Source organism: Myodes glareolus, chromosome 4 (assembly GCF_982192425.1).
Source record: "Myodes glareolus chromosome 4, mMyoGla1.1, whole genome shotgun sequence".
NCBI classification, from domain to species: domain Eukaryota; kingdom Metazoa; phylum Chordata; class Mammalia; order Rodentia; family Cricetidae; genus Myodes; species Myodes glareolus.
The window spans coordinates 38765044-38783222 of NC_142029.1; the positions used below are offsets into that span (position 1 = coordinate 38765044).

At 40.2% G+C, this 18179-nt stretch overlaps 1 protein-coding gene across 4 annotated transcripts in view; it reads right to left on the bottom strand.

The window, feature by feature from the left end:
• The window catches only part of Col12a1 (collagen type XII alpha 1 chain), a 109866-nt gene that overhangs the window by 34119 nt on the left and 57568 nt on the right, over positions 1-18179 (bottom strand). For all 4 annotated transcript variants that reach the window (XM_087905424.1, XM_085689446.2, XM_048435723.3 and 1 more), the window contains 15 exons: positions 17808-17937; positions 16548-16687; positions 15995-16124; positions 14676-14818; positions 13247-13376; positions 12495-12637; positions 10746-10875; positions 8943-9062; positions 7544-7690; positions 6516-6632; positions 6227-6373; positions 5684-5758; positions 3818-3957; positions 2282-2405; positions 1975-2118 (listed from right to left, as the gene is read on the bottom strand). In XM_087905424.1, the coding sequence (XP_087761550.1) occupies positions 1975-2118; positions 2282-2405; positions 3818-3957; positions 5684-5758; positions 6227-6373; positions 6516-6632; positions 7544-7690; positions 8943-9062; positions 10746-10875; positions 12495-12637; positions 13247-13376; positions 14676-14818; positions 15995-16124; positions 16548-16687; positions 17808-17937 (1960 nt within the window). The remainder of the gene's footprint in view (positions 1-1974; positions 2119-2281; positions 2406-3817; positions 3958-5683; positions 5759-6226; positions 6374-6515; positions 6633-7543; positions 7691-8942; positions 9063-10745; positions 10876-12494; positions 12638-13246; positions 13377-14675; positions 14819-15994; positions 16125-16547; positions 16688-17807; positions 17938-18179) is intronic.

An 18179-nucleotide genomic window follows, 5' to 3' on the forward strand; every position in this document is an offset into this window, starting at 1 on the left:
ATCACATATCCTCTTTCCACCATTTATTGTTTGAGCAATCAAAAATGAGAGCATCAGAAATCATGCTGTATTCTCTCAGCATGGACAGCAAGTACTTTTCAGGCACAAACTCACCCTCAGAGAAGAATGTGTATTCTTAAATGAAGATACACCTCTTCCTTGCCACCCTATTTTCTGGCTTATAAAATTCATTCAAATGACACCCTAACAACCAGAATATGAACCTTTTAGTTGAAGGGCTGTGCAGTGCACCTCATCTTCCACAGATCCACAATGCAAACACACAAGTCCAACAGCTCTGCTGGGTTCCATTAACAACTTAAATGCAGAACAGGCTGTTTTAAATTTGAATTCTTGAATCTGACTTTTGTTTCGTCAAGCTTGTGCCCAATGGTAACACTGACTACCTTTAAAATAAAAAACTACAGCGCTCACTGGAAACAAACATTCTACTATTTAAGCAAATATAAGTAAAGTTTTCATTCTAAATGATACCGTAAGAAACAGGTTACCTAAGGATTAGGATATTTACTGACTCAAGCATTCATATTCCCAACTTTTTTATGGCTGAATGAAATCCCTTCTGTATGTATATCACATTTTTGCCATCAGTTCGTCTGTTCTACTAAGGGAGGTAGACAAGGCTCGGAATGAAAAAGGCTCCATGGACTCTTAAAAGCAGATCTTAGCTTCTAATTTGTACGTATGTGTCCTCATGGGTCCTGAGTGTGGATAGAGGCCAATAACTAGAAAAGAGTCCATGAGAAGAGAAAAATAAGCCTTATGGGAAGGGGAGAGTAGAACACATACCATTGGAAAATAGGTGGAGTAATACTTGGGGTGGAAGGGTACAAACAGGGGTGGAGGTTCAAAGAGATGGCAGAGAGGAGCAGGTTGGAGAGCAGCAGTCAAAGTCAAGTGTGTATGGAAATTCCAAAAAGTAAAATAGTATTTTATAAGATAATTTAAAACTAAAGCTAAAAGAAAACGGAATGGCTTCACACTAAGTGTGAATTACAGTCTCCGGCAAACAATTGCGTGAGCTGATGACAACCTCTGTGTAACCAAATTCTCCACTGTTGAGTACAGCAGATCACACCTAGTATAGAATAATCCCAAAATATGCTCACCCAAAGCCCTGCTTGGGGCAATGGCTCAAGAGACAACCTTAATACAAATCCTAGAAAAACCTGCTTTTCAAAGAAAACCAGCCCACAAATCACAATCTCAGAGAACCTAGGCAACAATGAGGACCCTAAGAGAGACATACAAAGATCTAATCTACATGGGTAGTCGAAAAAGACAAGATCTCCTGAGTAAATTAGGTGCATGGGAACCTTGGGAGAAGGTTGAAAGGAAGGGAAGAGGCAGGAAGAGGAGCAAAGAAAAAATGTTGAGCTCAATAAAAATCAATTTTTTAAAAGAAGGGAAAAAAACTGCTTTCATCTCTATCTAATAAGTCTAAACAGAAAATCAACAGATGCATGTTATCAAGGGACTCCTAGGATGTCTGGTTGGCAAAATCAGCCCCAGCACCATCGCCCTGAGACCTCACACTTATTTGCAGTCTGCCTTTCAGCGATCTGCATTTGGTCTGCACCCGCAAGGATGAGCTACGGCCGAAGGAATCCTATGGCTTCCCTTGAACAGGAACCAGCATCAAGATTCATCTCCGATAAAGCAAGAAGCCTTCCCTAGGATTATTTCATTATGGTTTTCTGTAGTCTTCCACCATCCATGGGGAGATTCAGTTGACAACCCTGAACCACACCTCATGATGTGAGTCACATCACATGTCATTTTTAAGAAATTAGCAATTAATTTCCTAATTCAATATAAATTAACATTTTACTTATGAAGGACACATCAAAACAAAGTAATAGAGTAAAGTCAGCAGTTTGGGTCTTTTATAATCACTCTTGCATACTTAAAACTTAAAGTATTGTATGCCATAGAGTCCGCGTTTGCGCTTACCTGACTGCTGGATGACAAACGCTGCCTTCTTCACCTCATCCTGTGACCGGCCGTCTGTAACCACAACTAGCACCTTTGGGACATTCTTCCTCATGCCGCTTTCCCAGGTCAAGACTTTCTCCTTGATAAACGTGAGGGCCTTGCCTGCAGAGTGGGGTATGAGTGCTTGAGTGTCACCTCGGTGAGAACTTCCATTGACCATGCCCAGGCGACAGGGGAATGACTAATATAACAAGATGGGAGCTGGCTTCCATCATCCTGCCTGCCCTGGGAAGAGAAGGCCTGCACCGTTGATGCTGCACTGTACCTGTTCTTGTGTTTCCTCCTCTGTAGCGAATGTTCTGGAGGGCTCCAAGGGCTAGAGCCTTGTCGTTGTATGTGTTCAGCTTGAACTCAGATTTGACCTCATCACTGTACTGCACAAAGGAAACCTGAAGGGAAATAACATTTTGAGACAAGTGTCGGTTATATAGTTTGACCTCGGTCTTCGGTAGTTCCTCCAGTGGCAAAGTGGGGACTTAGGGGTTTTGAACTTAACAAGGTATTTTAAACTCTTAATACCTAATACTGAAACTGTGATTGCTGTAGTCTCATTACTGTCTCTAATTTCCAATCTCTAATGAGACTGCAATCATTTTACATTAATGCCAAAAAAATTCATATGTATCTTTCTCCAAAATGTAAGAACAGATTAGTCCAGGAGGGTGACAGTGATAGCCCAGTGTCAGAAACAAGAGCACACCATCATGGCTCATGGACTATTGGCTCTCAGCCACCTGCTTCTTCTCATGGATCTCACTCATTCAACACAGTAAATAAAAAAGTCATAGCATGATCATAAACACTAGTCATGACAAACTTAGCACCAGTATGATTTACTGCCATTTATGCGATTCAGAGGCTTGTAGTCAAGATTCACAAGCTCATACCAGAATCTTAGTTCTGGGTTAACTATAGCTGTGTAACACTGGGCAGTTCCTACTTTTCTGGACTTTGATTTCCTTATCACAAGGTCAGGATAATTATATTTGCCTTATAGGATTGTCTTAAGAATTGAGAACCATGTATTCAAGTGAAGCTAAAAATGCAATTAATAGGTATTATTTTTAGAAATCCAAGAAATAGCAAATAAGAAGTTTGGAAGATCACCTCAAAGGGTTTAGAGTCAGAGTGTGGCTGTTCATTTATTCATGGGTTTGCTGAGAACAGTGGAGGAGGGTCTTAGTTTTGGGACAGGTTACAATAAAATGACTAATAAGTCTTTGAGGCTTCTTGCATAAACATAAATTTCTTTAGCTCCTACTTTAATACAAAGAAAATACGTTGGAAATGATTCCATAGTAATTTAATTGGCAATTACCATCTTAGAAAAACAAACTAGCCCTGGGTCACTAATGGACGTTCTTCTGGCTGGGGTAATGTATACGATGTAATAGCAGGGTTAGACACACACCCTTTCCAAACACTATTCTCATGCTGAGGGCACGACACGACAATGCATTTAATGTGCAGAACTTTGGATGACCCTTGACGGAATGAGCTTTGTGGGGAGTTTCAAGCAAGATGTTAGAGTCAAAATCACTTAAAATCTCCAACAGGAATACCATCTAAACAGAGAGGAAAGCTAAACGAATATTTATTTTTCTATCCGTTTATCCCCAGCACCAAATTCTTTCCCAACGACACATGCAATGGACGTAGCAAACCGTAAAGGTAAAAAGACAGAACTGACACTGAAATGTCTTTCTACTTTAATAGAGAGCTGAAAGAAAACAGTAGATGCTGCTAATAATAAAATAGCAGGACATTACAGGTAAGCAGGCTCTGCTAATGCGACACTCACCTGAATCCCACCAGGGTTGACTTCATCAAAGGCCCCCACGGTATTAAAAATAAATTTTACAACTTTGTTAAAATTGTCGTCTCCAATACTCCAAGAGGCATCCGTCAAGAACACAATATCTGCCTTAGCCCCTTTGCATACTGAAAAAAATAAAAAGAAAAATCCAAATCTTCTTAATTTTCTCATCACTTGGCACTGCATAACTAAAAAGCACATAAAACCTCACTACTAAGTGTGGCTGCATGGGAACTGCTTGCCCGCGAGCCAATAAGAAATGTGGCCTCCTGGACCCAGCCAGGCTCCCGAGTCAGAAACAGTAAGATGTCCAGGTGGTACAAATGGACAATGAAGTTAAAAAGCCCTGACCTCAGTTTTGGCTCTGCGAATACACTAATTAGATTCATTATGTAATGTATCCCCTTGCCTATGCAATTTTTCAACTGCTTCAAACAATAAATGAAGGGACTCAAATTAAAAGCAATAACAACCAAAACTAAAGGAAGGCCACCAGTGAGTCTGGAGATTTTTCAATATAATTATCAGATATTTAGCACAAATACAAGGTTGCCTTCATTTTCAAATTAGAACATCAGAACTAAAAGTGGGGAAAGAAAAAAGAAAAAGATAAAATCTTTAATTTGACTCATTTTGGACTTGCAGCCTAAAAAAAAAAAAATATTTCTAGGGCAATGTTAAGAAAATGCTAGCTCATTCAAACTTAAGGTATAAAAGTGTAACGTGAAGAGCAAGTTGGAAGTTTGGGCTGTGGGTGGCAATAATGTGTGAATGGGGCTTCCACCGCATTACAACTGCACCAATCTGGTCAGGAGAGAGATTGAGTGGGGAGGGGTATAGCAGGAGTATATGGTAATTGTGCTTTCTCTCAATTTGTTGTGAATCCACGACTTTCCGAGGAAAAAGCTATCTTTTTAAAAACTTAACAAGTTTTAAGCCATGATTTCTCAACAGTCTAATTTAAAGAGGGTTCTTATTTTACTCTTTAAATAATACACCTTTTTTTTTTTCATTTGTTTTTTGGTTTTTCAAGACAGGGTTTCTCTGTGTAGTCCTGGGTGTCCTGGAACTCACTTTATAGACCTGGCTGGTCTCGAACTCAGAGAAGTGTACCTGCCTCTGTTTCCTGAGTGCTGGGATTAGAGGCATGTGCCACCATACTCAACTTTAAGTGTTTAATTTTAGTTATATAACAGTTTTAATAAGAGTCCAACCACCTAGAAAAACACTTGGAAAAAAAACTTAGAAAACTTAGAAAAACTTAGAAAGAAAAACACTTAGATAAAAATTACATTTTTCCTAAATATCAAAAAGTGGGGAAAAGAATAAACCAGCAATTATTTTGCTTAAACTGAACTTGATGCAACAACACTAAGAAAAGAAAATGTCCCCAAATAACTCAAACAGCAGGGTTAATGGCTCAGTGTGTTTTCACCAGCTCACTGCAGCTGACAATTGTGTCTCAGATTTTGATGAATGGAAATATTTTTAGCTTTGTGTAATCTGGGGCTCTTCTCAGTTCAGAAGCCAGGAAATCTAAAGTTTCAGATACAGCCAAAAAGGTTCACAGTGCCTGCCCAGTGTGACTGTGGCCTATGGAAAATCCTGTTAGATCTGCTGCAAAACTGAGGAAACAGTCCCAGCTAAAGGGCTGGGTTAGCTTATGACTGATTTGATTCACCCCAAAATGTGCCTAGAAAAAGGGAAACAAATTACTGGTAATTGTTTTTTCCTCTGTAAAAACTCTTCAGCAAAAATAGTATCAGAATGTTCTTTATCAATTCTAGATTGTGTGTATGTGGCATGATTCTAGGATCCCTAGTGATTTGTTTTTATTTTAGCTTTACTTACCATCACGGGCAGGTGGAATAGTGGGAGGAGGAGAAGGCGTGGGCGGTTCCGTAGGCGCCTCTGTTGGTTTTACGGCTAGAATTCCAAAGAATAGTTAGATAAATTGCACGCGTGCACATTCCCTACCCTCACAAGAAAAGGAGTTCTTTGGGCCCTAGAAAGCACAGGTTCGGCCGGCCCACCGGCAATGACTAAGGGGAGAGAAGAGTTTCTGTCTGGTCTGCATCCTCAGTCAGCTCTCAGATCGATGATGCTGCGAAAAGGAGAGGTTCAGAAGAACACGGGGCTTTCGGAGAAGCCACACTGAGTAAAAGCCAGCAACGTGTTCACCTTCTCTCTGTCATCAAAGCCATCTCTCCCTTCCTCAGTCCTTGCCTTAAAATACCACCAGTGAAGACCATTGCTCCAAAGGTCCTGAATTAGCCACATACTCTGCTTCTGGGAACCATCTTCCTAGTATCACTGCCCCGGGGAAGAAGGGTTTGCTCGGGTACCAGTGAGCGTGTCCCTCTCATTCTACTCTCCCAGTCACTCAAAGCTTACTGGTTTGTTCTTTGATGGGGACTCCCGGCCCCTCCAGGTTTGGTGTCTGCACAAAAACAGTGACGCCATACTCAGCCTCTGGGGAGAGGCCAGTGAAGCAGTGACTGGTTTCCGATCCTCGCACGGTAATTTCTTGTCCTCTGGTTCCTAATTGTGACAGCAAGGGGGAACACAAGCGTTAATCATCCATCATCTCTCAGGCCATGTCACCATGGTTTATAAACAAAATCTGCACGGCTGCAGGCTAAGGTGTTTCCACTCCAGGCTCAGTTTGTTTTCTCACACGTACCATCTGCAGGACTCAGCTTTAGCCTGTAGGAAGTAGCAGCCCGATGAGGTGACCATTTGACACAGAACGTGTCCCATCCAACCTGGTAAGTTTTCAGATCTGTCACGTTTAAGTACACTACAGAAGAAAAAAATAGATTCACTTTGTATACTAAAGATAAAAGCATACTTTGCACCATAATACAATGTTCAAATATCCACAATAGAAGAAAATTAAAATAAATGCTTGAAATCTCATCATGTCTTGTTATGAGAGACTTACAACAAACATGTATAAAAATGGAACAGAAACAAAATCATCCTGCTTCTCCACCAGTGATTTCCTTATCTTTTTACCTTGAGACAAGGCCTTGTTTTATATATATATATATATATATATATATATATATATATATATATATATATATATATATATCCTGGAATTTCACTATTTAAATAATGCTGACTCAAACTCAGAGATCCTCCTGCCTCTGCCTCCCAAGTGCTGGGTTTAAGGTGCACCATACACCTGTCTTCCATCAGTGATTTTCAAGGAAAGAAATTATATAATCCCAAAAAATTATGAGTGTCATTTATGGGAGAATAATAAAAAAAATTTGAAATACTAGCTGTTTAATCCTACAACATTTATTTAAAAAAACCTTTGGGACAACAAAATCCGAGGACAAATCACTGATTTGGTATTTCATCAGATTATATCAATGATTGCAAGTGATACATGATCATCCAATATCAAAAAAAAACCAGCAACACAGATCACTGTGGGTTAAATGATTTTGTACAACCTTAATATTATAAAAATCAAAGTATAATATTCTCCATCAAATTAGTATCACCTCTTCCTCATATATATGCATATAATCTACTAAATTGCTTAGAGATTCATCTGGATATTTTAACTAGATACAAATGGTTTACCAATATGATACTGCAGAAAACTTGTACATTAGAGGAAAGTAAATTGAAACAAGATGCCCTGGAAAGTTTTGCTACACATTTCCTATAATCCCAAAGTGATGCCCAACTCACATGTGGTGCCTTGATCTGTGAGGGGAACGCTGAGTCCAGAGTCATACTGAGCATAAACACTGACGTCATAGGTAGTGCTGGGATTGAGGTTGTGTAAAGTGTATGACGTCACTTCTCCAACAAAGGCTTCCATGGGCTCATTGGACCCTTTAATAACAAGGACACAGAATTAGGTAATCGCTCGTCTCAGTTTTTGTTCAAAATTAAAGATATTAACTTAAAAAGCAAATGGTAGGATGAACACATAAATTCCAGTCGTCCTTTGGGCACATTTTACTATCTATGTGCCTCACTGTACAGAGACTAGGGATCTACAAGCCCAGTCTGAAGTCTGCAGTCTTATCCTCAAACCGTAGCACAGTATAGAGAATGAAGTCAGCATGTATCAATGGCCCTTCAGGGAACCCGTTCTCTCCTTTCTCCTTTGTTTTACCAGAAAAGTGCTTTCCACAGACTACAGACTCAGTTAGCATTTGTATTTGCTGTAGTGGTGATCTGAGAACATTTATCTCGGACCACGTTCCACATTCACTGTCTACTGGAGGGCCTCAATTATCAACGCCCCTTCCTTCACACTTCAGGTTCTCTGCATGTCTCTGGCACATGTTCACATTTGCTTTCTCCTGCTTTCTCACCTTTATCTGCATTGTTTACCGTCTTCTGGGGCACATGAAAGATGCCCTAGGAAATTTACACAAGGCAGATAGAATATACATAGATATCAAATTGTTTCTTCAAGGTGATGTTGATTTAGTTGAAAATCCCACTGGGGAGTTGAGAGCAAGTCTGAACAAACTAAAATGCATAAAACCTATGCCTCAAATGGAATAAACGTTTAGTGTAATGGGGAAAGTATGGATGTTTATGTGGGTTCGATCATTATTTCATGATCATAACAACATGGGTGTTGTTAAATATAAGCATCTTAAATCTGTTCAAATTCTTGTGCCAGACAAAATTTTTCTCTTTTGTACATAATATTTTTATTAATTCTTTGAGAATTTCGCCCAATGGATTTTGGTCATACTCATTTCCACTGTTTCCCTAACTCCTCCCAGATCTACCTCTACCACCCCACTCTCTCTGGGTATGTATTCTTTTGGTTTAGTAGCCCACTGAGTCCAATTTTGTATATTACCGACAATATACTCTGAAGTATGGGACCATCCACTGGAGACTGGTCACAGAGCAAGATTTTCAATTGTAAGAGTTGCCTTGTGCATGCCCAGAGTAATGAGGATACTTTAGGCGATGACTTAGACTGTTTTTGGAAATAGTACCTCCAGTGCAAAAGGTCTTGTTTTCACAGAAGAACCCAATTGTAGGGAGTGCAGTCAGGTACTATCATATGCAAATAACTTTCCAACATACTCCTGTGACGATAAATGTGCCTCCTTACCAACTGGCTTGTACACAATTTTGTATCCAAGAACCGGTGAGGGTGAAGGGTCCCAGGACACTCTGAACCTGGTGTACCATTCATCGGAGATGTGTATGTTCTGCGGAGGAAGCAATCCCACTGCAAACAAACATTGGCAAACATCACTGCCTTGTTAGGATGCTTCTGTGAGAACAGTTTAATTTCTAAGGGCCTATCATTTCTTTATCCAGAAAACAATTACAAAGCCATTGGCAGTTCCAAAGAAAATTTGTGGTTTTGCAAATTCAAACAGCAGTTCAAATGGACTCTAAAATGGATAATTTTCAGAAGACTTCAGTAGCAAAGTCCAGAGGTGGTGTGGCTCAAAATTGTGGGAAATCTCAAATCTGGAGAAATCTCAGAATCTTCTTTGCAATGTGTGTACTGCACAATAATAGAACCAGAAGGTACATTAGAGACTAAATGGCAGGTACCTCCTTACATAAATGAGATATGATTTTCACAAAAGACCAGCAAGAATGAGTAAAGCAACATTCTTTCCCCACCCCTCCCTGTCCTCCACATAGCCTAGAGCCTCAGTCTCAGAGGTTTTGCCCTAAACCTACAATCTTTCCCAAAATGTGTAACTTGGAAATCAGTGCTGTTAACATGGTATTCTACACGTCCATTGAATTATTACCCATAGCATTAAAGAAATTACAACATGAAAACTGGATTTCCATGGGGAAAACTAGACACGGCTTTGGTCCTTCCTAGAGAAGTCAAAGTTTGTTTAACATTTTGGTAAGCACAAAATTCTGAAATACTCCATTTTCCCCAGAAAGTTAACAAAACATATTTTAAATATGAGAAAGGGGGGAATTGGATTGCTCAGTTAAAAACATCTAGTCACTAGAGCGTCAATACATAGCACAGATTTCCAGGCTGTAGGCGTGGAGGTGAATCAACTTCAGGAGGCTTTTCTGTTAGAGGAGTCCCAGGGTGGCTTTTCACAAGTTCTCTGATGTTGTCGAGAACACTTAAGCCCAAACAGACTTCAAACAAGTGAGTGGATAAAGAAATATAAACCATATTAACTGAGTATATTTTCTGAATGAATCAAGAAAACACAATGTCAGTATTTATGGGACTGGAGTCCAGCCTGCCTTGAGGAAACCAGTAGTTCTCAGCTTTGGCTGCTGCACATCAGAAGAACCACAGACCACATCTCAGGCCAAGTGCATTGGCTCCTCTAGAAAAGGCTCCCAGGTAAGCACTTTTTGAAAAGATTTTCAGGTTAAAAAAATAACAATTTAGAGAACCCCTAAGCCACATGAAATTGCCACCAATACAGATTAAGGAGTGGTCCAGAACACTGGTTATTCTCTGTAGATTATCTAAAGTGGTAACTTTAAGATACATTTTTAGGCAGTTGATTTATAATCATTCTGCTTCATTATCTGTGTATCGAGACTCAATCATAACAGAGGATGTTCAGCTGGTACTATAGTGAGTTACAACTACAGCTTCACCTGACATCATGCATTACTCAGGGTACAGTATAAAGAAAAATAAAATGATCTCAAGCAAAGGAAAATAAGCAGATCCTTGCCACCCCTTTTCTCCTCTTATTATACCTTTAAAAAGGTCAAGAAAGAAATTGTGCCCTTGTGTCATCATTTTAACAAAATTCAGTGTTGACCATAGACTGTGATATGTGTTATTAATGTAGGCTATGAGATATGCTGACGGAGACAGAAACTCACAGTTCTAAACGGTATAGTGAGTGACATTAATGGCATGAGCACGTTAAAGAGTGAAAAAACATAAGACAACACTGACCAGTCCTTCCATTTCCGATTAAATGGCCACCGTCTCCATCCTCATAAATGGCGATGACAGTAATTTTATACGGAGTGTCAGGTTGCAGGGGCTGCAGTATTACATTGTTTCTCCTGCCTGGGACTGTGGTCTGTAAGAAAGCTCAATTATATATTTATTTCCAAGAAGACGACACCTAGATCAAACAGTCAATGCTGTTTTTATATAGTCTCATAAGAAAAACAGATTCTTTATGCTTTGTTTTTGTTTCAAAATGTTCAGAGAAAGGCGAATTATCTAACCTGCCTCTACACAGCTTGGGAGACTAGCTTAAGGCCTGACAGACCAGTCACTAAGAGTCATGTGACTGAGCATTGCTGGAGGAGAGTAGGGACACTAAAGACAACAGCATACACAGCGTCCCAGAGGGCATCACTGAGCCTGCTGCGTCTGACTTTGTCTGCTTCATCTTTCATCATAGCACATCGCATCTTCAGGAAGAGGACAAGTGTCATTTAATGCTATGGACCAGGTGTCCATTAATCAGCAAAATGGGCAGTTTTCCACCCTCAAGAATATTAGTTTAGCTGATACTAATTAAATGCAAGTTTGAAAGGGGGGAAGTGGAAAATGTATTAGACTCCCTTCTCAAAGATGAATGAACCAGTCATCTCTCAACCTTGCTTCTAGTCTTGTACAAACACTGTGGCTAAGTCTCCTGGCCTTAAATCCCATAACTACAAACAGTGAAGTGCTAAAAGAAATTCTATTTTCAATGTTTTCAGAAAGCTTAGGAACATTTTTCCCCCAGCAAGGAAGAAAAAAACATTAAACATGAGTAGTAAAACCACTGATCTCATTTTGATTCTTAAAAACTCTTATTGACAATTACCTATTTCTTATTAATAAAACAGGACCTCAATTAAAGATTGCCATGTCTAAATCAAGAGATAAAATATTTCTTCACGCAAAGTAAGTGCATGGAAGAAGAACAATTCTAAAAGGATGCACATGGGGAAAGGACCTGAAACCACAAATCTAACTACTTTCCAGTCACCATCTGAGGGAATTTAGTTTATCACAGAAACCAACCAAGAATGTCAGTGTATGTGGTTTTCCAGCTATAATGAAACTTCAAGAAACCTGAGAGGCTAAATATGGTGGCTGTGGGGTGGAGTGCTTGGCTAACACACTCAAGGTCCAGGTTGATTCCCCAGTATCACATGAAGGAAAAGGGAAGAGCTGGAGCCTGTGTCTAGGGAGACAATACAGCAGTGCAAAGGGTGTGGAGAGACTAGTGTTAAAACCATTGGTACAGAGATTTTTCCTCATGCCCACAGTCCTGAGTTCAAGTCTTAGTAGAGAATCAAGGTAAGAAGGGGTGGAGGCGAAAAGGAGGAAGTTAACTTAAAAAAAAAAAAACTAACAAGAGATGGTGTACATTCCAAAGCAGAAAAAAAAAGCACAGAAAAAAATGTGAGTTTAGAGAAAATGGAGACTGAAGGTGAGATACTGAGGGGAGACCATGCAGGGGAATTGGACTTGAAGGGTAAGGTAAGGGTAAGGTTCAAATAATCCTATGATCTGAACATTAATTTGGATGTTACAGATTAATATGTAGCATGCTACAGTAGACCTTTCAATGTAAGTAGGCAGTTAGACATATAAAATGAGATGGTTTTTCAATTAGCCCTTATAATAGAAGGGATTCCCAAGTCACTACATGACGAAGGGAGGCTGAGCCAGGAACTTTTGTGTTGATATACTTACATATTCATCAATTGGATCACCAACGGTAGGAGAATAGATGATCCTGTATTGCTGAACTGGCCCATCAGCATGGTCCCAGGCTACGGAGAGGCTGTTGGTCGTCTCCCCAAAGACCCGTAGATTTCTTGGACCACTTCGTGGAACTAAATAAAATATGGTTGGGTTTGCTGCTTGCCTGACAGCTTTTTCCAGGTCAGTATACAGAAAGATCTTGCTAGACCTTCACCATTTATGATGCTTACTCCCCTGTGACATGGTCCACATTCTTCTGTGGTTGAAATGTGACATTACACAGCATAACATGCTACATTTCAGAGCTATAGTTACAAACTGAACTTCACCAAAACAGAGCTAGGTGCGCACCTAAATATGCAGACTGGGAAAGAGGGGTGAATTTTAGCTACTGTAACTACCTCCATTTAATGAAATAGAGAGGCTTAGACTTCACATATCCAAAGCATCTGCTTGGCAAGAAAATCCAGTGCAGTGAAAAAGAAAAAAGGCTAGGAAAGCCCTCTTTCATTTAGAGTCCAGATTTTTATTTTAATGATAAAATTAAATGTATCTATCACAATAGATGGTTGTGCACACATAGCCTGAGCCCAAAATGTGAATGTGGAAAATGCCAGGCAGAAGTACATGCAGAGGCTACCCTCCCCTTCAGAGAGTCCTCAGCATCCCTCACTCAGCACCCACCAGCCACTCCTCACTCAATGACAAGAGATAAAGTGGAAAAAGGATTTTTGCCTCACGTGTTCGGCCCTGGCTGGGGCTGGGATTCCCCTCTCCATCTGAGTAGAGAGCCACGATGTCCACAGAATAGGGTGTGTCAGGAATCAGCCTCTCCAGATGAACCGTGCGGGTATTCCCTGGCACCACAATCTGAAGGGGTGAAAACGCGCCAAACTCTGTCTGACAGCCACCCAAATGCTTGCCAGGTCTCTAGTTAGTCAGCATAATAGTATTTATTGTAAAAGGCTGAGCCTGGGCACGTTAGAAGCCAAGTGTGCTTCTCAGCAAGATCTGCCTCTAGCACATTATTAGATACAAGTTATTCTCAGAAATGTTCTGATTTGCTTCTTATCGCCCATTTGCATTTCTCATAAATACTTGTAAATGGGATATCTAGGACGCACATTTTCTCAGAGTAGACCCTGAGTGTCACGTACACAAGAGAGAAGGGATCCCATGCCAGTGCCAGAGAGGTTTAGTGGTAAGACAGAAATTTCAGATAAGGGCAATGTTGTATGAGTATGTCATGTCATATACCAGGACATTAAAACCAACACTACTGCAGAATACATTCATTGCTTATCATTTTCTTATCTTTCTCATCGTTTCTTGCTTTTGCAAAGACTTGTTAGTCCATAAATTTATCTTCCCCCTCCGTGTTGTGCTGCTATTATTATTCACATAAGTAATTTACGGTTTGTATGTTATTGGCCTTCCCATAAACAGAACTAGAATTGCATCAGGAAGATGACTGCAAGTCTATGACCATACCATTCCAAACCGTGTCTGATTTTACCTGGTCTCAAAAATTAAACAGTCTGACTGGGCGGTGATGTGCACACCTTTAATCCCAGCACTCGGGAGACAGAGACAGGCAGATCTCTGAGAGTTCTAGACCAGCCTGGTCTACAAGATCTAGTTCCAGGACAGGCTCCAAAGCTACAAAGAAACCCTGTCTTGAAAAAAAATTAAACAGTCTGGCCAGCACTTGAAGGAAATACTGAAGAGACACTGTAATTTGCAATAACCAATAAAGGCATACTTAACATATATTCATAGCTAAGGCATGTGAACTTTCCCAATGTATTTATTATTGAAAGTTCTAGAAATGGGCTGCATCTCTTATTATTATCACTAACTCAACTAATTCATGTTTCCCCCTCCAAGTTCTTTTCAAAGCAAACTTATAATTAGCAAGTCTTAACTCATCAAACACAATCATTTAAATATTATATACTAGCATATTGGTGGGTTATCTTCTTAAAGGCTCCTAAATGTGACTCAAACATGCAGCTATAATAATCAGGAAGTGTAATCTTCATGAAAGGCAGCAACACCAATTATTGGCTGATTGTTCCTAACCATCTGCTGTGGTTAGCAGCAGAATGCGGTTAGCAGAAAGAATCTACAAGGTTCTTTGCTGAGCTCTGAGATGACAAAATTACTTACGGAATCCGAGGGTCTTGTGCCAGCAACAGGGGAGTATACAATGCGGTACTGCTGTACTGGTCCTGGAGCAGGGTCCCAGCGGACATCAAGGCTGTTGGGCGTAGGGTTATACACTTGGATATTTCTTGCCAGTCCTCTCACCACTGGGGAAAGGAAAGCCAATGCCTATTTCTCATGTCTGTTTACACATGTCACTCTTTTCATCACTCTCCCACAAGTTACACTCTCTAATCGGATAAAATCCTACCCACTTTATACTGCTATCTACACACGAAAGCACACTAAAAACTCTCCAAATACAAAGTTACCCTTTGCCAATGTGGAGTCAATGCTGTTTTCAATAAAAAATAAGTGAATATGAGCAACAGGATTGGGCTGGCCATGAAAGGACATGGGACTAGGAAAAGGAAACAGAAGGAGTAGATGAGTTTCCAGTAAAGTAATGGGGCCAGAGGAGAGATTTTATACAGCCTGCCTTCCAACCAACCGAAGGTGTGGAGCCCTTCAGATTCAGTCAGCTGCTTCCAGTCATTCATCCTTCCATTTGTTCCTGCCTTATTCAACACTAGCTATGGAATATCTTCCGTGATTTACTTTTTAAAAAGACAAAGAGACAAGTCAGTTCTCAATTAACTTCCACCAGTAAAATTTAGAGAATTGAATCTGCATACCAACCCCAAACTCTCACTTAACCAGCAGCATCCTCTCTCTAGATCCCTAATGTTTCCCCAGAGGAAGCTATCTACACTTGTTCTCCCCTTCAACCGGCCGCAAGTGTGTTTGAAAAGTCAGAAAGATATTTATAAGTGTGCAAAAAAGACTCAGCAGTATCCAGAGAACACAACAAAAACATTTAAGCTAATTTGTCTACATTATTCATAAATGAAAGCACACATATTTTTAATACCAAAAGCTCCACAGCAGCAAACCAGAAAAAATAATGCACAACCAAGTAATAAAGCGAACAGGTTTCAACAACCTATGCTGTGAAATCCAGTGACAAAACCAAGCTTCATTCAAATTGACAAGGGGCAAAGCACAGCCCCATATGTTTTTGTCAGAGAAAGAGACTGAGATCATACAAGGATGAATATAACATACATTTGTAGATTCTGAAATTGCAATTTCAAAGTAATGTTATTTAAAGGTTACTTTATCCAAGTGGTTAATAGTTGGTGCTTGAAATATGAACTGTAGGTCATTTTGGTATTTTTAATCTCATTCTAAATTTTTTGTAATTTTCTTCCATGGCCAATGAGACCTTTAGAGCAAAGAGCAAGATCTATAATAAAAAGTTAACTCTCCTGCTTCTTACTCACACGTCCTTCCGGTGTCTGATGTGCGTCCTCCATCACCTTCTGTATAGACAGGAACCACTGTGACAGTGTATGGAGTATCTGGCTGCAGGTTCCTAAGAATGGCATAGTTGGTATTCCCAGGAATTGGTACCTAAAGATTTTAATAAAACACAGAGCATTGAATTTGAAAATGATAAAAAAAAGCTAGTCCTAAAAATAAAATACCAGCTGAAAATACCACCTCAAGGTGATTGCTAGAGGTTATGAAGACTTCTCTTAATACAGTGTCTCTCTATATCTCCTACTCCAACCAGCACCCGACCCACAGTCTTCTTACTCTCCAGGCTCCAAAGCACCAAATATATGTCTTCTATTAAGTCCTTTGCATTAATGTAAATTCTTCACCTTTAAGCAACTTAAATCTTTCCATGTCCTTTAAAACCAATCACCTAAAGTTTAAACAGACTAACATTTTCCACCTAAGAGTGAGTTCAGGGACAACCTGTTCTACATAGCAAGGCCCATGACAGCCAGGGCTACACAGAGAGATGCTACCTCAAAAACTAATAATTACCTGTTCCTCTGGACCACCTGCTGTTGGGGCATAGAAGAGCTTGTACTGGCGAGGATTGCCCTCTGCGTGGTCCCAGCGAACATTCAAAGTGCTGGTCGAAGGGTCATACACTCTCAAGTTCCTCACAGTGTTCAGAGGTTCTGAAATACACAGGAAGGACACTGTAGTGGTGCTCTAACTAACAACTATATCGGAAACGCAAGTCAAACAATACCTCTAGCTCGCCTAGAACATAACAGACACCCCGCAGATATTTGTTAGAATAATAATTAAAGATATAAAAGATACACACTTCTGTGGTATATGTGTCTCATCTATCTGCCAGACATTTTGGTTCCCTAATTTTTTTTTAAACCTGTTATATAATAACATCTTTTGTTGATACAAATTAAGACATAATTACAAACAGGGAAATTAAAAACAACAACTTCTATCTTAAAAGATTCCTCTATGGTTCAGGGAACATCCTAAAGGAGGGCGCAGAGAGGCTGTAAGAGTCAGAGGACCAGGAAGGCTGCAGTGAAATAGGCTCTCCTAAAAAGGACTGCATAAACAAGATCAGCTCAATAGCAATATCAATGGGGATGTTGACATGGAATAGAAAAAGTGTCATGGGGTCCCACCCCTAGACAAACAGCTACAAGCAACAGTTGACTTCTGGGAGTAGGAAAATTAGCCTCTCCCGGGGATGAGACCCCTTATTGGTTGTTCAATGTAGGGTTGCCAGCCTTGAAATCGTATACATACAAACAACATCTGGCTATATTTACATATATTTGTGCGCGCGCACACACACACACACACACGCATGTGCACGCAACAAATATCATCAAAGAAAAATAGGCTATTGACAGGCATGGTGGTTCAGGCCTTTAATCCCAGCACTTAGAAGGCAGAAGTAGATGGATCTCTGTAAGTTCAAAGCTAGCCTGAACTACACGGTGAGTTCCAGGACAACCAAATTTATGTAGACAGAATCTGATTCAGAGAGGGGGAGAGAGGGAGGGAGGGAGGGAGGGAGGGAGGGCAGACAGTCTTGATAGTAGGGAGGGGTCTTGGGCACAGTTTGAGGTAAGGTAGCTGGAAAGGCCTAGAAGGAAGAGAGAGATCAAGAAGTATTTCAATTAAAAATGTTCTTTTTTTTTTAAAGTAAAGTTTTAAAACATCAGTAAGATATTCCATTTCCTCAGGGTTTGCAGAAGACACGATTTCCTTCCATGGTGATGATGAAGAAGCTGCAGGGACTTTGGTCTCACTTACTCGTCTTGCCCCTTCCGGTCATGCGGCCACCTTCGCCATCAGGATACTGGGAGGACACGGTGATGGTGTAGGGAGTGTCAGGCTTCAGTTTCTGCAGGACCACGCTGTTCTGCCGTCCTCCTACTGTGGTCTTGAGGAAAACACTTCTTGGTAAGCATCAGCCTTACACTTTCCAACTCTCTGGTTTATTAAATACAGCTCTTTCTCTGGGGGAACTATTCGAGACCCTTGCCAAGTTCTGGAACCATGTCCCACAATGAAGGCTTAAAATATATATCATAGCATAATTTTAAATGTAGAGTACGTGTCTTGGGTCATGAAAAGAATTTTGAGCTTTAAGTTGGAGACCTCGAATAGATATTTCAACTTGCT